Below are 23,045 nucleotides of genomic sequence, written 5' to 3'. Positions count from 1 at the left end.
AAGAAAGAAAGAAAGCAGGACCATTCATGTGAAAGGGTTTCAGAGTAGCTAATGTAGCTCTTAAAAAAGTTAGGAGCTACATTACAACTAAAATGTGACTAAATTTAAAAAAGATGCCAAATACGATTTATGACATGAAATATCTAGTAGGATTAAAATAATAATAATAATAATAATAATAATAATAATAATAATAATAATAATAATAATACATTACATTCATAGAAAAATGCATCATCGAAATAATTCTACTCAAATATTTTCATTACATTCTTGACTATGTATCTGACCATCCATTATCCCCAGGCAGATTCTGATATGATATTTGTGATGCAAAAGATTGTCGGTCAATACTCGAATGGTCAGTAACAAATGGTTTCCTGAATACTGCCTTAAGAAGCAGGACTTTTATTGAAGGTTTGGTGACAGACGGAGAAACAGCGCTCCTCCCTTGATGAATCGGTACAGTGAAGAGGGCGAGACCTTGCATTATGAGCATGAGAAGATCTATGAACAAAAACTAGCAGCAGAATGGAAGCATTATCCTGTTTGTAAGTCCATGGTCAGTACTTTTCAGTACTAAAAGATTAAATATCCCCTGTAGCTAGTTACCTGGCATAGAAGAAGAAGGGTTTATTATCACCATACATACATTACAGCACAGTGGAATTCTTTTCTTTGCATATCCTAGCTGAGGAGGTTGAGGTCAGAACGCTGGTGCAGTTGTAATGCAACAACCCTGGAGCAAAGAGGGCCTTGCTCAACTGCCCAACAATGGCAGCTTGGCGACGCTGGTGCTTAAACCCTCACCTTCTGATCAACAACCCAGAACCATAACCACTTGAACCACCACTGCCAACTACTCTGGTCTATGATCAGCAAACATGGCCTGCTCAGTTGCAGCAGAACATAAAAATAATTGATTATAAAAGAAACAACAAAGAAGCTGTTTTATTTATCGTAAATATCAATTCTTACTGAGATTATTAAAGGCAAGAAGGACTCATATACATTACAGCACAGCTAAATACTTTTCTTTGTATTCCAGGTAAGGTAGTTGGGGACAGAACGCAGGGTCAGCTATGATATAGCACCCCCGGAGTAGAGAGGGTTAAGGGCCTTGCTCAAGGACCAAACCGTGTCAGCTTGGTAGTACTGGGGCTTGAATCCCGACCTTCCATTCAATAACCTAGAGCCAAAACGGTTTGAGCCACCATTGCACCAAATGGGAAAGAGCGCAAATGCAATCCCCCACTAATCAGAAATTATGCAGTCAAGATTCCAGCATTTGGGGAATTTGCAAAGATCAGCACAGCCTGGGTGCAAGGGGTAAGCCTTGTGTTCCACCTCCATGATCATGGTATTACCCCTACCAGGTAACCAAGCCTGGTTAGACACATCACAAGGCTAGCCAATCACATGTTCTCCCAGAAACCCACAAGTTGCAAAAGTGATTATGATTGATAAGAGAGAGAAAGTAATGCCACATCCCTTCCACCCACCCTTAGATCTCTTGACACCTATAAAAAACGTTTCCATTAGCTTCTCTGTTTTTAATTGCTCTGGTTTGTTGCCAAAATGGTATTGTTGCATGAAAGCCCAAACAGAACAGGATACAGAAGATGAAATAATTTTATCTCTTTTGAACCTAGACCTTTCATCTACCTCTAGACTTTGCTTGGACTTCCTACTTATGTCAAATCATGCCCCTGGTTGTCTGATGATGGTGAAATATGACACTATACACACTTTGCACACCATTAGTTATGGTTCCTGTGGTGCAACTGAAATGCTAGTTGGTATGCAGGTGTGTAGTTTTGAACTAGGATATGTACTGTAGACAACATAGTGTCCTTGGAGCCCTTGGAGGTCCGGAAGGCAACAAGTGTAAATTTGATTACCGCTGCAGCAGGAAGTAAGTGGGGTGACCTGAATGACACAAGGCAATTTCGAAAGGTGATGAACCAGACCGGGAGTAGCATTCTGAACAATGTGTAGAGGAAATTATAGCATATGAACGGAGAATAGCAAACACAGAGTCACAGCAAGCAGGTCTTCCTCGAGATTCTGTCGTCAGGAAAGGTCAAATCCAGCTGAAGAGATCCGATGAAGATATGAACGGAATAGTCGATCTTGTTATCTGAAACCAGAACAGGATTTTCAGTCGGTTGGACTACGAGGGTCACGGGTCCAGAGATCTTCCTGAAATTATTTTAACTCACTGCTGACAGATGGTCTTAACAGAGGTCGAGACCTTTTTTTTTGTCATTTGGAGTTCTCTCTAGAGAAACTGCACTCAGAATTTCGGAGCAGGAGTAAAAATGTTAACACGCTGTTTCATGTCATGCATTTCCCACCACAGATTTATAAATGTTTCCTTTGCATGCCATGACACACGCAGCAGGCCCTCCTGTTTGAACATCTGTCTTTATCTTTCTCTCTGTGTCTCGGAAAATCTTCCACAAGTCGCCTTTTTTCCTTTGCTTTCAATCGCTTGGAGTCTCGCGTCTTTCTGCTTGACTGGATTTAGTGGCCTCACACCAGTCAAACCCTCTTCAGGACAATGCATTTAGTAATATCTTCAATCTTACCATGTGTGTGCCAATAAAACCTGTTTGTTTAACCACATTTGGGGTAGCTTAGTGGTTAAGGTGTTGGACTACTATCGGTCGTGAATTCAAATCTGAGGTCCACCAAGCTGCCACCGCTGGGTCCATAACCCTCAATTGGTCAGTTGTATAAAATGAGATAAAAATGTAAGTCACTCTGAATCAGGGTGTCAAGTCAAACGTCAAGTCAAAGAAGCTTTACTTTTGACTTTTTCTGCAAAATGGCAGAAATGTAAATGTAAACGTAACCACTGATGGAGATCCGGGATGGACAGGGAGGTGGGATCATCGAAATGTATTGACAAGAACTAAATAGGGGCAAACAGCTTAATGATTATCACATGCCATCTGCCATGTATTGACACTTCTCCCCATTCACATGTATTCATGTCGCATATTTCTTTCCCTCTCATGGGGGGCTTGATTCTGATAATAGCCAAAACCTGATACAATCAGTAAACCAGTGCATTGATCCTGAAGAAGAATATATGGCACTAACAAGCCATTTTTTTTAGATTAGGGAGCAGGTTGCTATAATGAACAGATCAATAGATGGTGTAGAGGTCAGTATAATAGTGCAGAAAAGCCCTGGACTATATCAGAAGATCGTACATCATGTTAAGTCATGGTATAAAGCATTATTTCACAGGACCCACTTTTCTTTTTCTTTCTCAAAGAGGACCATTTGGGTGAAAATCGTCAGTGATCCTCGACTTGTGGTGACGTTTGTGATCTATGTTGTAATAGTTTTTGTGCAAAAGCCAGATTTAAGGATGGATAATTTTCTTCACTTTTTTATGGCATTTTTCATGCCATCAAGCCAGGACATCTTGAATCCGGCCATCTTAAATGGCTTAAATTGGTTTTAGCTCAATTTTACTATTAATGAGAATAAGACACTGGTGTTACGCTCCATAATGATTTTGTTGGTGGTTTTCTTTGTTCTTCCTGCCATCATTTTTTTTCAGCCACTTTACATATTCCGTGTGTCCACTCACAATTAATTATCTATACCAATGACTTTCTATAGTAACACCTTATAGGTCTTGTACCATGAATTCACCATTAAATGAAACAAAAAACTAAAAAAGAAAAAAAAAACAATGTGATGTAATAAAGCAAAAATATCTAATCAACTATATGGTGTTTTCAGTAAAGAATTTTTTTTTTAATTTTCAGAAACATTAACATTCACTCTTGAGTGTCAGAGAAGAGTTTATGCATCACACATTTTCTGTAAAGTGTTAAACTGTTTTATTTGTGTTGTTGCTTGATTTTGTAGCGTTTTTATTTTAAAAAATATGTGATGCAACTTTCCAAAGCATTTTTGAAACAAAACGTTTCCGGGATAGCCGGGAGCCCCAGAGAGAGCTGTGCTCTCTGGATGGGAGGGGCATCCTCTCTGCCCCCTGCAATTAGAAGAGGGCAGATAATGATTTTCTCAGAGCATGTTACGGTGCATTGTGACACAGAGGATCAAAAGCTTATGGTTGTTGCGGTATAATAGGAAAGCGAAAGCTAGTGGAAGAGAAAGAGGAGAAAATATATGGTTAGAACTGTTTATTTTTTAGTGAAGACAGTGATGATGTCACGATGTACATGTGTGCAATATAAGGGTCTGTATCAGCCATCTAATAGAAATCAGAAGACGAAGAAAAATCTCAGTAAGTTTAATTAATAAAGCTCAGCGGTGCGAAGCAGAAAAAAAAAAATCAAAATTACTTTGGAAAACACAATAAAACTAATAAGAACGCACTTTCCATGCAGAGTGTTTTCATTCCTGAAATTTGCTCAATTTGTTGCCTTGATTCATGAAATAATCACGGAGGACTTCAGGCGCAACTCAACCTCATCGAGGTATTAAAAAAAAGGAGTCTGAAGGTAAAAAATAAAAAAAGGTATTAGTTTTTTGCAGGTTCATTTCATGGAGTGGGGGGAAAACACACACACACACAGCAGTGTCTATAATGCTCTTTCTGTCACATTGGATCACTCAGGCACTTCCATCTTAGGCTGTAAAGAGAAGACAGAATCTAATAGGGAAGAGATTTTAACAGGATTCTCTCCATCCTGCCTGGCACTTTTATGAGCCGTTGTGGTTTATTCAAATGGCTTCATTTATAGCAGTGTAAAGATCGGAATTAAACCTATAACTCATATGCCCATTAGAGACGGGATGCAGCGTGCGGCGTGTGGATTGGGGGGTTAGGGGGTGGTGTAATTTATGGGAATTTGTTGCATTATCACTGCTTTTTTGCTTGACTGGCCTTACAGCAGAAGGCTCTATAGTGCAGGGCTTTTCTCCGCATGTATCTGTTGGCAGCTAATAGATCACTGAGAAACACGGCAATAAACCGTTGCCAAACAACTCGAAAAATTAGTTTGGATGTTTCCATGGCAGCGAGTCATTTGTCACGTGAAATCAATTAATTATCCAAAAGGCACTATATTAGAAGGCTCATGTTTCCGTTAAAGGGAAAAAAATGCAACATGCATATTAATCTCACGTGTAATTAACACGTGATGTCTGTGATTTTATTTTAGAATGAAATTGAGTTTTTACAGGAGTTAGTCCTCGATTCATCTCTAACCAAAGAGAGCGATGCAGCGGCGCTTTAGTGCTGTCTAGCTATCAAGTCTTTGTGCTTCTGTTCAGTAACCTAGCTTCGACATTTAACTTTAATAACGTAGTCGTGTTTGTCCTCTCGTAACCACGATGCTCGTCTAGCTGCAATGGATTCTGATTCTCCAAAGTCTGCACTCCTTCTCTGCTGGATTTCTCACTAATGCGTCATCGACAAAACCTACCTTCTTCACTTTTAATGTGTTTCAAGTGGACCTCCACTTCCTTTTTAAAACTTCTCTGCTTCCTCTTCATGTGTTGAAGTGACACGCTTGAAAGCTCAACTTTTTTTTTCCTGGAGCAACACTACAGCGACTGTACTTACAGCCCCTTTTAAATATTCCTTCACGACGGTGCTCGGGTCTCTCATTAGCGTCGACGTGTCGCATGCTGTATTAACCGACACATGCTGAGCTTTCAGGCCACCCACACGTCACACTCGGAGCAAGAGGAACAGAGACAGAAGAAAAGCATGACTCTCTCTCTCTCTCTCTCTCTGTCTCTCTGTGTCTGGCCAGGCATACAGCATCGATCCTTTCTCTCTTGTTCAGCTAGATCTAATTACATTTCTACAAGACGGACTGGGATACTTTCTTTAACGGATTTCACACGCAGACCTTACGGAAAAGTGGCTTCGGGAATCACAGACCAACACAAACACACAAAGTGGTAATGGCAGAGATAGTGTTTCAGTCCGTCCGGTTCAATTCTTCTTCTTCCACCAACAGACGTCATTGCTAATGAGAACAGGAAACCAGTTTCTGCAAATTTAATACCTGCCCCTCAGTGGTGTTCATCCCACACAGTGAATTTTACTTGTAAACTTCATGGGGGACGCAGAATTCCTTTCCTCCTCCTTCCTTCCCATTCTTTACACTGGAACTGCCCAATATGTCTTTCCTCTATCCTTCCTTCCTCCTTCCTTACGTGGCTATTTCCTTCTTCTGTCTATCTTTCCTCCTTCCTTCATCCATTCCATCCTCATTTTCATCTACCTTCCTTCTGTCTTCTTTTTCCTCATCCATCACTTCTTCCTTATTTCTTTCCTTCTGTGCTTCCTTCCTTCTTCATATCTGGCTGTTTCTTCCTTCTTGCTTAAGTTTTTTCTTCTTTCCAACTTTCCTTTCTTTGTTTATTTACTTCCTTTTTCTTGCTTTTCATTTCTTCTTTTCTTCATCCTTCCCTTCATCTTTCCTCCTGCTTCTCCCTTCTTCATTCCTTACTTTATTGCTTGCTTCCTTTGGCTTTCCATCTTTTCTTCTAATCTTCTATTCTTCTTTCACTCTTTCTTCACTTCCTCTTGTTCTTTTCTTTTCCTTATTTCTTTCCTTTGTTCCTAGCTTCCTTCCTTGTTTGTTATTCCACAACATGCAGTTCTTCATTGTATCTTTCTTTCTTTCTTTCTTTCTTCCTTTCCTGATCCTTGCTTTCTTCCTTTTCTTTATAAAATTTCAGATTCACGCGATTTCATTTTAAAGCATCCAGTCTATTAGAACGACATTACTACAACACCCTAACAGCTACACTGCTGTCCGGTGCTTGGCCCCATGATTGCTGCTCGTAGCTCGGATCAATCTTTCAACTCGAGTGATTCTGAGTATTTCGCTTGTTTGAAGAAATTTTCCTTTGAGGCACAATTTGAAACTAGTAATGTCTAGGTAGCGTGGCAGTGTGAATATTTATTAGCCAGCACACTGGCACTCATTCGAGCGAGGCATTTTGACAAGAGTGCTGCTTGTTTGTGGCGTAGCAGCTGAATGTAATGAATAGAAATAAATACGGAGAAAGGAGCAATTCTGAAAATTACAGCCACTAAAAGAACCAAGCGAATATGGAAGCGAGATCTGAACGATCAGCATCAGATCCATGATCCCATGAAGGGTAGATCAAACATACAGCAGGCTTCCGAGTTTCTCATCGCTACATAAAATGATGATTTTATCATTAAAAAAAAAAGAGTTATTTACAGTTATGGCATTTACTCGACACCTGGAACTGAAACCGTTTCGTTTTTTCTCACATATCCTTTTTTTCTCCTTGTTGCTTCCTTTTTATTCCCTTTCCCATTTCATGCTTCGTGCCTTCCTTATACTTTCTTTCCTTCCTCCTGCTCGTTTCCGCCTTTTTTTATTCCTCCATTTCCCCTTCCTTCCTTCATTTATTGATTCGTTCCTTATACTTTTTTATCTTTTCATCTTTAGTTGCATCCTTTTATTCCCCTCACTTCTTTGCTTCTTACCTTCCCTTATTTCCTTTCATGTTTCTGCCTTTTCTTCCTTCCTCCAGCTACTTTTTGTTTTCATTTTCTTGTCTTTCGTTATTTCCTACCTTCTTCTTTCCTTTCTTCATTCTTCCTTTCTTCATGATTTTCTTACCCTCCTCCTTTCCTTCCTTCTGCTCTTTTTTATTCCTCCATTTCCCTTTTCTTCTTTCCTTCAATCCTTCCCTCTTTCATTTATTGATTGGTTCCATCTTGTTAATTCTTCATTTGCATTCTTTTTTCCTCACCTATTTGCTGTCTCCCTTCTTTACTTCCTTTAACTACTTTTTGTTCCTCCTTTCCCCTATCATTTTCCCTTTTTCTTTTGTCCTTCTTCCCTTCTGTCATTTGTTGCTTCCTTCCCGATACTGTTTGTCCTTCCTTACTACTTTCTTCTCTTTCTCTTTTCTTCATGCTTCCTTGTTTCTTTGCTTCTTCATTTCCCTTCTTCTTTTCTTTCTAAATTTTTCCTTTCTTCATGATATTCGTTCTTTCATTCCTCCGTTTCATTTTTTCTTCATCGGGTTCTTCCCCAGTATGCAGTCACCTCACAGTTAAACAGATGAAGAGAATCTAAAGACACTGGGCTGTTGTGCTGCATGGACCTCAGGCCAGATCTGAAACACTGGTCAGATATCATTCTTCCGCTGGATGATGTACGATTACATACTCACCCATTTCCCTTCATCTGTATTAACGCACTAAACTAGCTAGCCGTACGTTAATACATCATCATTTCACTTGAGACTTTTTAACTGAGTCTCTGCACACACACTCTGTAGCTCTGGCTCTCAATCTGTTCTTGCTGAACGATTTCTCCATAACAGACGACTCCTTGGTGTTCGGACAAACTCGCTGAAAATACTGTTACGTAACAAGAACAAACAAACAACGCTGCCTTTTTAGACCTGCTGAGATCACATTGTGCTCAAAGGATGAAACGATGCTTGATATTTGCATTCTGACACATTGGATCATCTGAGCTCTGCTACCACTCCAAATAAATGAATAAATATGTAAATATACTGATCAGCCATAACATTATGACCAGTGAGAGGTGCCGTGAATAACACTGATGATCTCCTCATCATGGCACCTGTTAGTGGGTGGGATATATTAGACAGCAAGTGAACATTTTGTCCTCAAAGTTGATGTGTTAGAAGCAGGAAAAATGGACAAGTGTAAGGATTTGTGTGAGATTGACGAAGGGCCAAATTGTGATGGCTTGACCACTGGATCAGAGCATCTCCAAAACTGCAGCTCTTGTGGGGTGTACCCGGTCTGCAGTGGTCAGTATGTATTAAAAGTATCTTTTAAGTCCTGTAAGTTGAGATATGTGGCCCATGGAGGCGCCACCTCGCAACTTACAGGGCTTAAAGGATCTGCTGCTAACATCTTGGTACCAGATACCGCAGCACACCTTCAGGGATCTATTGGAGTCTATGGGCTGTTTAGGCAGCAAACGGGGGACCAACACAATATTAGGCAGGTGGTCATAATGTTATGCCTGATCAGAGTACATAAATATTCTCAGCAATTCCTTTTCTTTCGCAACAAACTATGACACCTGAATCATTTGTAAAATCAGATATTTCTCAGAGAAAGATTTTACTTTGACCAGGCGACTAGGCTCTCTTGACCCGAAAGAGAACGGGCGATAAGCGTCTTTCATGACAATAAACAAATTGGAGAAAAAAAGGGAGAGAAAACCTGCCAAGAGAGTCAGCTCCTCCCCACCTGCCAGTGTCAGACTGAGCCAAGATAGAAAAGAGCTTCATCCACCTACACATGTATAAACACACACACACACACACACAGACACACACACACACACACACACACACACAGCATGCTGTCAGAAAATCAGAGCCGTACTCATCCAAGCTTAGCAGAATTTCCTAACACCAAAACGCAGCGTGCTTTCTCCCACCTTGCAAACGATTGCACGATCTAATTCAAATTCATCTCCGTTACCAAAATAAAGTCGGAGTTACAAATCGTGCACCGACTTCAGCTTGGTGTGCTGGGCAGAAGGAAAATAGGTGGATGGGAGGGTTTTGTGTGTCTAAAGAGGACGAATGATATGCTTATGTTAAAGAGCTAATATCAAAATGTATTTATCCGAGCCTTCGGTGCTCGGATAGTGTTGCCAAACTAAATAATCATTTCCAAAGTTTCGTAATCTGTAAACAAGACGCTGTGTGTCCCTGAGCTAGCAAACAGAGTGAGCCTGGGCTTCTCTAAAAGGACGAGGGACACGCAACAGCGAGCACGACAGCCGGCGCAATGAAACTGCTTCCTCTGCTTATAGGTATATTTAGTGCTTAACTTCCAGAAAATCTGTGTGTGTGTGTTTTTCTGAAAACACCTGCCTGCACAGGATGTAATGGAAAACAAATGTTTTGTTTCAGCAGGCCTGAACCCAAAGGTGCGCTTTAAATGCTTTGTGACAATTGTGTGTGTGTGTGTGTGTTTAGTGCTGTCCTCGGCTGCTGTCCAAGCACAGACCGATTTGACCAACTGCTCCTCACCTCAGTGGTCCTATGATGAGTTCTCAGAGAAGCTGAAGGTATTGCTGACTTTTTTTTTACTTACTGTTTCTTTCATTTGCATTACAGCAGCTACATAAATACTCCTTTTTTGTTCCCTTTTGCACTTTATAATCTAATAAAAGTGGCAGAGAAACCTCAAGGTGCTTTATTTTTGACTGTTCCAAAGCGCTGACACTGGATACTCCTTCCTATATGTTACTATAGAAACCATACGTAGAAGACTAAATCTAAAACCTTATAGCTAGAGGAACGATAACCAATCAGAATCGAGGATTCAGCAGCGCTGTGGTGTATCAAAGTCATAACTGTATGTTTTTTTACACATAAATAAAAAAAACCTCCTCCAGATCTCAGATGAGTGTATGGAAGTGCTCGCTGCTCAATGGACAGAAAACCAAAACGCGGATGTATTCAGCAACCTGAACCGGCTTGCGGATGTTCTTAAGAAAAATCAAAAAGCAGGTGAATGCAATGCTCAATGCCTCAACGCAGAATATCGCTAAGCTTTTTCACGTACGTGTAGAAGCATGAGTTATTTATTTTAGTTATTTATTTTTTACCCCAAAGTGTGTAAAGATGCCACACCCAAGGAATGCCCAACTCCAGCAGTCCAGAGTAAAGGAGGACTGGTGTGTGTGTCTACCAGCGGGAAGCGTTTCTGTAAACCAATGTGCAATGAGGTACAAATAAAATCAATCATAAAAATGACCTCTTCCCACACTGTTCTCTTGACCATTACAATCACTACGGAGCAAAAAAAAAAACACAAAAGCACCCCCTTGTGGATAAATGAGGGATTTTTTTCTCTAGACTTTCTCATTGATTCTGTCTGTGTTCAAACACACACACACATTTATAACCTTTTGTATATTATTGTATTATCATTTCTTAGGCTCTCATACTTTGATTCTGAACGTTAAACTCTGAGCACTTCTCACCTTCAGGGTTATGACTTCGGCTTCCTGAGGATTTCCAGGCTGTTCGAGACGTGCAGCGATGCCACTAACTACTCGTGGACAACTCAGCTCGTGGGAGGCAACAAGCTGGCCATCTGTAACAGTGAGTAAAATCTTCTCGCTGGTTGAATCCACAAAAGGAATAAGCGCATGTAAGATCACGGGCTTTATCCTAACGCTAGTCGAAACAGCAAAGTGTGACGTTTCGTGAACTGAAAAGTCAGGCACTTCAATATAAACATTAAAGGTGAAGGTCTTACACCTTCTGACCAATCAGAACTGAGAGTTTTATACTTTCTATTCTGTCAGTAGTACTGCTCAGATGATATTCAGTTGTTTTCCTGTCTCAATCCACAGAAAGCAGCATTCGTGTAGCAGGCGCGTCTTCCACTTACTTCCCCGCAAACCAGGACTGCTGGACCACTAAAAGCAACTCGACGCTGGAGCAGGAGATCATTAACGCCTTTGAAAATGAGCTGAGCGCTAAAAATGTTAACGGCCCTTACACGCACCGCTGTCTTATGTGTGGATAAAAATGAGCTTTTCTCATTTGATGATGAACGATATAATTAGCGCTGTGTTCAGCTTACAGTTGTAATACACTTGTATGAGTCAGGGCTAATACAGGATCCGTTAATAAAGTAAAGCTGTAAACAAGCAATGGGGTTTCTGAAGATTTAATAAACAGTGATAGAAATAAGCGTGTTGTAGCATGATAAAAGTAATAATTCTAACAAGCTAGCAACTCTCGAACAAGTTTATTACTAGCGAGCTAGCTTTTTTTCTCCATACAGATACGTACATTTACACCAATCAGCCATAACATTCTGAGCAGTGACCGGTGAAGTGAATAAGTGATCTCCTCATCATGGCGCCTGTTAGTGGGTGGGATATATTAGGCAGCAAGTCAACATTTTGTCCTCAAAGTTGATGTGTTAGAAGCAGGAAAAATGGACAAGAGTAAGGATTTAATCGAAGTTGACAAATTGTGATGGCTAGATGACTGGATCATCTCCAAAGCTGTAGCTCTTGTGGGGTGTTCCCGGTCTGCAGTGGTCAGTGTCTATCAAAAGTGGTCCAATGAAGGAACAGTGGTGAACCGGTGACAGGGTCATGGGCGACCGAGGCTCATTGATGCACATGAGGAGTGAAGGCTGACCCGTGTGATCCGATACAACAGATGAGCTACTGTTGCTCAAATTACTGAAGAAGTTAATGCTGGTTCTGATAGAAAGGTGTCAGAATACACATTGCAGGACGGGTCAGGGCTGTTTTGGCAGCAAAAGGGAGGACCAACACAATAACAGGCACAATGTTATGCCTGGTCGGTGTACATTCTGTTCTTTTCTATTCTTTTCCTGACACATAAACTTCTTTTTCTAATTAACGATGAGGACACTGTGTTACAGTACAGTGCTTGATTAGAACCCTGGTTCTCCTTCATCCACCATCTGCCAAACACAGAATCTGCAAATTATCCACATTCAATAAATCCTGCAAAAACCAACAATCAAATCCCTGATCCTTTTCTCCTTCTGTTCCATAATCAGAAACGTCTTTTAATGGTATTGATATTTTTTAATATCTTTGCTCATTGCTTCATCACTTATATTGAAAAGGAACACGTTAACCTGGGTGCGTTGGCTCCATCTGCCATGTTACAGTAATCCCCGCCTGATCCGATAGAGTGACACGCCCTGGGGAAGAGCCGCACTGCAATTGATTTGTGCTCGTTCCCGGATTTCACGGCGACTGTCTGCCCTCTGGCCTGCTGTTTATTCCTGTTTTTTTTTACTCACTCTGCTCCGTGACAGATGCCCGTGAGGGTCTTGTGGATATTCCGCCATATATAAAACTATAAAGCAGGGAGAGTTCTCTGCTGAGCTTTCTAACAGTATTAAAACGGTGGAATGTAGAACAAGCGAGCTGTAAATCTTGTAGCTATTAGTGTGTTTTCTTTCCTCCGGAACACGCACAGAGCTGTTTCACCTCGACAAGGTCTTTAAATATTTCTGTAAATGACTGACGAATGTTTTAAGGTTATGGGTGTTAATAAACCACTCGGGGAACATGTTGTTATAGGACAATCATCAGTGGTGCGATAATGATAAACAGAGGTGCTGTTACCATAGTTACTTATAGTTGCGTGTCGGAAAACAATCACGGCTTCACGACGAGCCACATCACACCACCTTGTGGTTGCTTTATTCTTTACAAGTTATGGAAAACATTTTCCCTCCAAATGACAAATAACGTATGGATATATGTGAGAGGAAAAGTATTTACCGAATCCTGATGACGATAGAACATCAAATAGAGATCTGTGTGTGGGAGGAGCCTATTCTGTGTCCTGTCAATCAAAGCGACAGAAGCCAATCACGAGCATCTGTACCTGGAAGGATGCAGATAGTGCTTTCATCCAGAACACCTGATGATTGGATTGGTAGCTGATGATGATGATATGTTACGGAAGACCTAACTGGTGGGTGGAGACAAAATTAGAATGAAAATTAATGATAAAAGCTTTTCAATTACATTAATTTGTATATAGATTTTGGATGATAATGGGTTTTGTTCCTCACATCATACTCTTTATTTTTTCTTAAAGTTAATAACAAAAGATATATATATATATATATATATATACATACACTCACATTGGAGACTCCTTCCGTAAAAAAAAAAACTCTCCTGGAGTGGACGCTCCTCCGTACTGTGAATCAGAGACAACTAGCGAAACGATGATAAGGTACATGGACTGTCAGAGCTGCTGAGACGAAGAATAAATCAGCACTAATTAGAATATAAGACGGTATAAGATGGAACGTTATACAGTGAGAGTAAGTGACGAGTAAGTTCACGTTAATTAGTGGATGTTAATTAAAGGTACGGTACAAATTTACATACCTATGATTAAAAAATAAAGGGGAAAAAATGCAAACCCTTGGTTAAATCGGAGTAAAGAGTGTATATGTGCGCGACGAGGTGCGTGATGAATAAACTGCAATCAGCGCCTTGCAATTTGTGCAATTCAAAGCCATGGATGGATGTCTTGCCCCAATTACACGAGGAACAACAAGCGGGTAAATATTTGCGAGACACTAGTGTTTATAGAAGCAGCTTTGATTGCGAGGAGTATAATAGCTCTAATTGCAGGGGTGGAGAGTTTCTTGAAGAGCATGACACATCATCCTCTACATGATTACAGCCCATTAATTACGCACAGGCAAGAAAGAAACAAAGCGCTTGAGTCTCAGCGGGCCTGGGAGATAATCCTCACACCGGGTGTCACTGAGCCGGTTTAAAGCTCCTGCTGGTGGTACGGTACCTCTGGAAAACACACACTCCAGAAATCAGGTGCATTAGGGGACGTGAGCTTATTATTAATTACATTCAGTTCATAATGTTCATAAATTTTATTCAAACAGAGACGTTTTCCAATGCTGACTTTTCATTTATTTAAAGGACACATGGTATGTTAGGTTCATGTATTTGTGGAGCATCCATGAAATACGTTTGAGAGAAACACAGAGTGTGTGCAGAGAAAGAGTGTGTGTAAAGTGAAAAAATGAGTGTGTATAGAGAAAAAGAACAGTGTGTGTAGAGATAAAGAAAAGGTGTGTGTAGAGAGAAAGAGTGTGTGTAGAGAGAGAAAGAGTGTGTGAAGAGATAAAGAACAGGTGTGTGTACAGAGAAAGAGTGTGTGTAGAGAGAGAAAGAGTGTGTGTAGAGAGAGAAAGAGTGTGTGTAGAGAGAGAAAGAGTGTGTGTAGAGAGAGAAAGAGTGTGTGTAGAGAGAGAAAGAGTGTGTGTACAGAGAAAGAGTGTGTGTAGAGATAAAGAACAGGTGTGTGTACAGAGAAAGAGTGTGTGTAGAGAGAGAAAGAGTGTGTGTAGAGAGAGAGTGTGTGTAGAGAGAGAAAGAGTGTGTGTAGAGATAAAGAACAGGTGTGTGTACAGAGAAAGAGTGTGTGTAGAGAGAGAGTGTGTGTAGAGAGAGAAAGAGTGTGTGTAGAGAGAGAAAGAGTGTGTGTACAGAGAAAGAGTGTGTGTACAGAGAAAGAGTGTGTGTAGAGAGAGAAAGAGTGTGTGTAGAGAGAGAAAGAGTGTGTGTAGAGAGAGAAAGAGTGTGTGTACAGAGAAAGAGTGTGTGTACAGAGAAAGAGTGTGTGTAGAGAGAGAAAGAGTGTGTGTAGAGAGAGAAAGAGTGTGTGTACAGAGAAAGAGTGTGTGTACAGAGAAAGAGTGTGTGTAGAGAGAGAAAGAGTGTGTGTAGAGAGAGAAAGAGTGTGTGTACAGAGAAAGAGTGTGTGTAGAGAGAGAAAGAGTGTGTGTAGAGAGAGAAAGAGTGTGTGTACAGAGAAAGAGTGTGTGTAGAGAGAAAGAGTGTGTGTACAGAGAGAAAGAGTGTGTGTAGAGAGAAAGAGTGTGTGTAGAGAGAGAAAGAGTGTGTGTAGAGAGAGAAAGAGTGTGTGTAGAGAGAGAAAGAGTGTGTGTAGAGAGAAAGAGTGTGTGTAGAGAGAGAAAGAGTGTGTGTAGAGAGAGAGTGTGTGTAGAGAGAGAAAGAGTGTGTGTAGAGAGAGAAAGAGTGTGTGTAGAGAGAGAAAGAGTGTGTGTAGAGAGAGAGAGTGTGTGTAGAGAGAGAGAGTGTGTGTAGAGAGAGAGAGAGTGTGTGTAGAGAGAGAGTGTGTGTAGAGAGAGAGAGAGTGTGTGTAGAGAGAGAGAGTGTGTGTAGAGAGAGAGAGAGTGTGTGTAGAGAGAGAGAGAGTGTGTGTAGAGAGAGAGAGAGTGTGTGTAGAGAGAGAGTGTGTGTAGAGAGAGAGTGTGTGTAGAGAGAGAGAGAGTGTGTGTAGAGAGAGAGAGAGTGTGTGTAGAGAGAGAGTGTGTGTAGAGAGAGAGAGAGTGTGTGTAGAGAGAGTGTGTGTAGAGAGAGAGTGTGTGTAGAGAGAGAGAGTGTGTGTAGAGAGAGAGAGAGTGTGTAGAGAGAGAGAGAGTGTGTGTAGAGAGAGAGTGTGTGTAGAGAGAGAGAGAGTGTGTAGAGAGAGAGAGAGTGTGTGTAGAGAGAGAGTGTGTAGAGAGAGAGTGTGTGTAGAGAGAGAGTGTGTAGAGAGAGAGAGTGTGTGTAGAGAGAGTGTGTGTAGAGAGAGAGTGTGTGTAGAGAGAGTGTGTGTAGAGAGAGAGAGAGTGTGTGTAGAGAGAGAGAGTGTGTGTAGAGAGAGAGAGAGTGTGTGTGTAGAGAGAGAGAGAGTGTGTGTAGAGAGAGAGAGTGTGTGTAGAGAGAGAGTGTGTAGAGAGAGTGTGTGTAGAGAGAGAGAGAGTGTGTGTAGAGAGAGAGAGAGTGTGTGTAGAGAGAGAGTGTGTAGAGAGAGTGTGTGTAGAGAGAGTGTGTGTGTAGAGAGAGAGAGTGTGTGTGTAGAGAGAGAGAGAGTGTGTGTAGAGATAAAGAACAGGTGTGTGTTGAGAGAATGAGTGTTTGTGTAGACAGATAGTGTGTGTAGTTTCTCTTGTGTACACTCATCTCTCTGTGTGTAATATTTATTTATTGAAAGCGGTGTAAGTTAATGGCCACTAGATGGCAGCAGATGAATGGAAAAAAAGCTCACACTGAACTGCGTCTTCAGTTTATCTGAAATCTCAGATCTGGGTATTGAAGACGGCTAGCTGTGAATAAATTTAAACTAATCATTTTAACTTAAATTTTAACATTTTAACATTTACTATACATCTCTGAGACTGGTGGATTTTCAGCCATACATCAACATCACTACTAACATGACCTGGACTGTATTTTGGGCTTGTCATTTACAGCTTCGTCCACTAGAGGGCATCATTCCATACCTTCACACTGAGTTAGATTACAAACAGAAACGTACGGGGGGGGGGGGGGGGGGGGGATTGAACAATACAATGCACAACCACGAAGACTTTGTGTATTGTTTCGTGAAATCGTCAACAAACCATGAAACACAACAGATTGTCCGTGAACATCAAACTCACGGGTAACTGCTGAACAAAAGCAATCTCATCATTCCTTCGGCTCCGGTGATAATTTCTGCCGAGAGACGAACATCGCATTTCATCAGCAGATTAAACCAGACAGCTATTCGTGTTGCAAGGTTTTTTTTCTCATAAATAACCGTGTCAATGTGTCACAGATGACTTCACCTGCCGTTATGAACATTAATAAAAACTATCATGACATAATGTGTGTAATAAACACAGTTACCGAACGCAAGTAGTGAATTTCCGCGCTGAGGGTCGCGTGCAGCATCTCCAGCTCCTTATGTGCTTCTAGATCTTTCTTCAGTCTTCAACACACACACACACACACACACACACACACACACACTCTGTTAGTCAGATATAGATTATACCTTCTGCTGAATTTAAAGATAATCTGCAATTAAACTGCTGCAATAACAAGAAAATTCAATCCAGCTGAGAAATTTTTTTTTTTTTTAAATAATATGTTGGATAAGATCGCTGTATTTATTTATTTATTTATTTGTTGTTTGTTTTTTTTAAGTGGGCTAAGCGACAGTATCAGTGACACTGAGGCAGTGTTAATCTGTAGCTGTAGTGTTTTAGGAATAAATTGTTTGTAATGTAATATTTATTACTGTATTATTATTATTTTGTTATTATTTACAAATATTATCATTAATTATTAAAGTTGCTGCTCTGAGTTAAATTCTTACTTTTTTATTTATTTATTTAGCTTTTTATTTTATTTTTTATTTTATTTTATTTTAGGCACAGTAAGTCTGACATTTTGAATTTATTTATTTACTTTTTTAAATAATAAAACAATGTGATGCATCATGTGAACACAGCGCCTGCTAATCCATTTCAACACATTTTTACATGCTGCCTGTTTCAAAGACATTTCAGCATTCACGCAATCGATAACCCAACAGCTATTTGTAAGTGATTTACGGTTACACGCTGACGAAGAACCGCCGCACTGGCCACATCTTCAGCACCTCCCAGGGCTTTAATCCAGCTTGCTGCTAATGAGAGAGATTTGTGAGAACATCGATGGGCGTGTGTATGATTTACACGGCCGTAGGGGAAGCCGCTTCCTGCCAGAGACACGCTATCTATTGATCCCCTCCCCTTCATGCAGGACATGATATAGCAACTGGATGCTGTTGTGAAGTGGGGCCTGGATAACACAGGTAATATCAAAGGCGTAATTAAAGGGATGGCTCTGGTGTTGTATTATTTATACGCTTACTGAGAGATGTACAGACACAGAGGGTCAAAAGGAATATGGCTCAGGGTAAATAAATAACACCTACACCTTTCGTTACATCCCAGCAGCCTTCATGCTTACACATGCGTACCTGAGGCAGGTGCTGTCTGTCAGAGGTTTCCGAGCGGCCGTTTGCTTTTCAGTCTTCAGCGACTCGGTGAGTGCCTCTGCCTCCTCCAGCTCCCTCTCCAGATCTGTGCAGTATTGAAACGCCCTTCAGTCAGCACTTTAAAAAAAAGTAACGCCGCATTTTAAGCAAGTTCTTGTTTTCACCTGATAGTTGGGAGTGCAGCCCCTGAAGCTCTGCATTTAGAGACTGCTGCTCGGATTGCAAAGCCATCAGCTGGGAGTTTTCTTGCTCTATCCTCTCCATCTCTGAGAATATATGAGCACAGGATTTTATAGGAAAGTGCAGGACAGTCATGATAATAACAAAAGTAGTGAGAATTATAAAGCTATCAGCTTTGTTTAAGGTTTATCTCCCATTTTATTTTCCTCCATACAACATCTAATTGACGTCATGTGACCTTCAAGCTTTTTTTTTTTTGCAAAATCTTCCAAAAACACTGTGATGTAAGGTATTAAACCTTTTTTTTTTTTTTTTTTGGGGGGGGGGGGGGGTATGGTGCCGTTATGAGATAATAATCAACTTCAGTGTGTTGTGATGAAGAAGACTTTCCTACACATCCCAAAGTACAATTTCTTATTTGCATATGAATGACACATTATCTGAAGCTCACTGGACACTGGTGCTACAATATGTGAGCGAATATCTGACTTCTAAAATATCGAGCTCTGTGGAAGGTCACGTGAGCCGGTGCAGTACAGGGAGCCGGAGCAGACGGTTCAATACGAGTTCAGATGTCACATCTATAATCCTGGAACTGCCTGTGTAAATCCCGCTCGCTAAAACTGGTGCAATTAAGAGAAGCTGAGTCGTAAGCTCCATAAGGAAGTCCATCTACCTTTGGTTAGTGCCTCAGCTTCTGACTGGAGAGTCTGCATTTCAGATCTGATCTGACTTTCGAAGATGAGGTCCCTTTTATTCAGCAGGTTAAAGTCACAGTTGAAGGTTCTGATGGCATTCAGGAACTGCTCTTTCTCCTCTGCTGCTTCTCTGTTCAACTGCTCCTACAGGTTTCATACAACAGGAAACAATATAGTATAATATACATAGAATTATAACTATAAAAGCAACTAACCTGCTGAAAACAGATATATTTTTTTTGTTATTTTAACATTTGGATGAACAAACTGAAAAACTGGTAAATCTGGACCTCTAGTGGTGAAGGTCTGCTATTACAGTTGATGATTTATGGAGATATTCTTACTTTGAAAAAATCAAGGACTCCATATCACACAATGATAATAATAATAATAATAATAATAATAATAATAATAATAATAATAATAATCACTTGCTTTAACAACACATTTCATACCTTATTTCATACAGAATTCTAACAATAATAACAAAACCATAATAATCATTCATTTAAAATAGAATTATAGATGGATAGATAGATAGATAGATAGATAGATAGACAGACAGACAGACAGATAGATAGATAGATAGATAGATAGATAGATAGATAGATAGATAGATAGATAGATAGATAGATAGATAGATAGATAGATAGATAGATAGATAGATAGATAGATAGATAGTGTGTTTATTATTTTCCTATAACAGCACTCCCACATGTTTTGATTGATTGGCAACTTAATAAATAATCAGAATGACAACAGCCTTTATAAGATTGTGGGATTGACTCCAACTGAGATCTCACCGAGAGATTTCCAAGCAGTTAAGTGAGAAATCATTTAGACTTCGTTATCATTTCTCTCCGCTATTAAAACGTCGATTGAAGAACATGGCTCATTTGGGATCTTCATTATCTTGCCTCTGTTTATTTTCCCAACTGCCTGCTTCCCAGCTTCTCTTCCTGTTTTTATCCATTTCATATTGGCAACAAATTGCCGAAATTAAAATAACTGTAGTAATAACTCTGTACGCACCAGCTCCTGTCTCAGCCTGTTCTGTTGCTGGAGCAAGTCCTGTTTCTTCTTCGTTATTTCTTCTTCTTGTTTCTTGATCAATTTCAGCTGCAGCAACAGTTCAGCCTCCAGCTGAGCCTGGGAACAGAGTCGAGGTTCAACGTCACGTAGCTGCAATACTCTTTTCTGAATGTTAGTACTTTAGCTGAGTGGGTCTTTAGATGTAACACAAAGAGTGCATTTCATTTTGTTTGTAGGTCAAGCTGTAATTGGAGTAATCATAAAAGCCCACATGTCATTACAGAATACTGCAGTGTTCCTGTATCAGGTCAGTCAGGTGTGAAAGACACACTTCGGTAATTGTTCCCACAATGCAGTGGGAGAAAAATGTGAGAAAATCAGTTAGAAATGATCTCGCATTTTATATATTAAAGCTTTTTGCATTACACACTCGATTTTTAACCACAAACCCGTCCTCTTGTGATGTTTCACTGACTAAGCGGTCTTTCAGGAAAAGGGAAATAGCTAATAAAGGATTTTCTCTCATTAGACAGTGAAGGAGATATACGTTACTGAATGTCTGCTCAGCTTCAACTCGAATATTAACACAAATTCTTAACGCTTTATTATCTGATCAAATGCTACCTTATGCCTTAGGGATCTAATGTATTAAAAGAGTCCATAGAACCATATGAATTGGTTTTTTTTTATTTTATTACCAAAGTGTTAAAAATGCCTGATGTTTGTAAATCTAACTCAAAGATACCTCAAAGGAAGCAGTACGTAAAGCATTTTCCACAAGCGTACGCACAAAATGTACGTCGGAAAAAAACCCATACGTTCAAACTGGCTCTACTTGTGCATGGAAAAGCTCATTTGCATAAAGGCACGCCCACAAATTGCCATATATGGTAAAAACGTAACTTTCTAGTAGACAAGAGGCACGTCAAAATTTATGAAAATAACAAGAAAGTAGAGCTGTTGGAAGTGCAGCGACACAAACATGGCTTATTTTATACTTTTAGATGGTTGTTTTTTTTCTATAGCTAAGTATATACGTTCCTTTGCACCGATTCCAGTGCAGGGTTTAATGAAGCCCCATGTCACATCTGCGCCAGCTGCAAGAGCATAACCCAGCATCTGTAAAGGGTTAACCGGACTAATGTAATCCAGCGGAAACAAGCGATTGATTTTGTACTGCCGCATCCCATCGATCCTCTTCATCTTTAATGAAGCCCTCCAAATAGATGAAGAGTTTCAGTCATAAAACAAATCACCCCTTTTACTAGGATCCTGTCCACGAAGATGGGATTAAAACTCGAACCTTGCTCCATCCTGCCCTTCTTTAGCAGTTCTTCAGTTCCGTTCAAGTACTACTTGAATATGATTTACTGTACAAAATTAATGTGCCGTAAACTTGATGCTTGGGTTTTGTACCGTGTTAGATCTTTACAACCGGAAAGAAACCGTTCACGTTCATTAGAGACACCGAGTTGCTCCTCGGGTGTTGAAATCAAATGTTATATGAATTATTTTCCAATACAAGCAGGTATTAAGGATAATGCCAATGTTATGCAAAAGGATACGAATCATACACATAGTTACACCACCCCCTTAGCTTACTACTAATGCTTTCTAAAGTGTTACGACATTCCAGGAATTGCACTGAGAGCCGGATAAATGACTGCATGAAATTTATAAGAACCGTGGATCGAACAGAACTGAACGGAGAGACGAAGCAACCGGACCTTCTCATCCAGTTCAGCGTGCGCACGCTCCAGCTTTTCAGTGAAGGACTTGATTTTCTCCTCCGCCTTGGTGATGGATGATTTTGCTGAAAGAGAGAATGATTAAGGTTTAATGTGATAAAACTGTGTATAAAAACTGTAAGCATGGTCCAAAAAAGTCTGTATAAATTGCATTCAGTCAAATAAGCCAAAAAAAAAAAAAAGATTAAGGCGTGACACAACAGATAAACCATTTTAATCACCTCTTTATAAAGATTTAGACAAATTTATTTAACAGAATTTGTCAACTTGACAAAATGCATTATCTGAAACAGCAAGGACAACGAAGGCTCCGCCCACCTCAAGCCCCGCCCACAACCAGCTTCACAATCACATGATGTCATATATTTCTTTCAAAATTATCGTTTTGTTATATTGATAACTGGTCATTATATTTTCTTGAATAAACAATAAAGAAATGATATTTCTGATATTTTTCCTGCAAATGTCTTGAAAACCTTTAATAAAACATTAAAAGTATATTTTTGTTCGCTCCTTGTATGTATGCACGTGCATGCACATACAGTATTTAATTAAACGAATCAGCTTTTGATAGAATAAATTATTAAATGTAAATGTACTTTTTTAAAATATTTCCAATTCACAAAACAAACTTTATTAATGAACTGAAAATCAGCGATCAAATGATATTGATTGTGAAATCTCGCCTTAGTGGCTGTAATATCGCGAGAAGCCTGACAAACGCGATTAGCGAGATTTCTGTCTAGCTAGCTATTTAGCTAACGTTACCTTCATGGAGCTGCCGAGTGTTCTCAGAAACTTGTTGCTCACTGAGCAAAATCTGCTGATACAGAGAATCCAGATTCACATCACTAACATCTGAACTCATATTTCTTCAAAATTATTCTCAAATATAAGCCTAGGCGACTTGGTTGAGCGCGAATGATTTTCATAAATTTGCACGCGCGGCCACAGAAGTGTGAATCGGCTCACCCAAAAGAGCCAGTTCTAAGAGTCGAATCCTTACGAATGACGCATCGCTACG

At 40.0% G+C, this 23,045-nt stretch overlaps 2 protein-coding genes and 1 non-coding gene across 6 annotated transcripts; 1 reads left to right on the top strand and 2 right to left on the bottom strand.

Annotated features, from left to right (window-relative positions):
- Positions 1-1,226: 1,226 nt before the first annotated feature.
- On the bottom strand, positions 1,227-1,384 carry LOC131351427 (U1 spliceosomal RNA). The gene has a single exon (XR_009204401.1). It is a non-coding gene; the product is annotated as a U1 spliceosomal RNA (small nuclear RNA).
- Positions 1,385-9,656: 8,272 nt separating this feature from the next.
- si:ch1073-126c3.2 (uncharacterized protein LOC555816 homolog) lies at positions 9,657-11,661 on the top strand. The gene is made up of 6 exons (XM_058379918.1): positions 9,657-9,803; positions 9,970-10,061; positions 10,392-10,506; positions 10,612-10,724; positions 10,989-11,103; positions 11,358-11,661. Exons 1-6 carry the CDS (start codon positions 9,779-9,781, stop codon positions 11,531-11,533), a joined length of 636 nt encoding a protein of 211 aa, XP_058235901.1. The 5' UTR covers positions 9,657-9,778; the 3' UTR covers positions 11,534-11,661.
- Positions 11,662-13,663: 2,002 nt separating this feature from the next.
- ccdc172 (coiled-coil domain containing 172) lies at positions 13,664-23,045 on the bottom strand. 4 transcript variants are annotated; one of them, XM_058379908.1, is made up of 9 exons: positions 22,790-23,040; positions 22,001-22,086; positions 20,274-20,390; positions 19,220-19,385; positions 18,528-18,629; positions 18,346-18,448; positions 17,226-17,307; positions 16,997-17,051; positions 13,664-14,330 (listed from the first exon to the last, which is right to left on the bottom strand). In XM_058379908.1, the coding sequence occupies exons 1-8, from the start codon at positions 22,887-22,889 to the stop codon at positions 17,025-17,027; spliced, it is 783 nt and encodes a 260-aa protein (XP_058235891.1). In that variant the 5' UTR covers positions 22,890-23,040; the 3' UTR covers positions 13,664-14,330; positions 16,997-17,024. The 4 variants fall into 4 exon arrangements, with proteins under 4 accessions (XP_058235891.1, XP_058235865.1, XP_058235882.1 ...); XM_058379882.1 differs by lacking the exon at positions 13,664-14,330 and adding an exon at positions 17,936-18,164 and having other exon boundaries at positions 16,283-17,307; positions 22,790-23,045; XM_058379899.1 differs by lacking the exon at positions 13,664-14,330 and having other exon boundaries at positions 16,283-17,051.

This window comes from Hemibagrus wyckioides, linkage group LG03, assembly GCF_019097595.1.
Source record: "Hemibagrus wyckioides isolate EC202008001 linkage group LG03, SWU_Hwy_1.0, whole genome shotgun sequence".
NCBI lineage: Eukaryota > Metazoa > Chordata > Actinopteri > Siluriformes > Bagridae > Hemibagrus > Hemibagrus wyckioides.
Note: the sequence above shows the minus strand (reverse complement) of the source record. Positions and strands in the feature narration are given on the sequence as shown.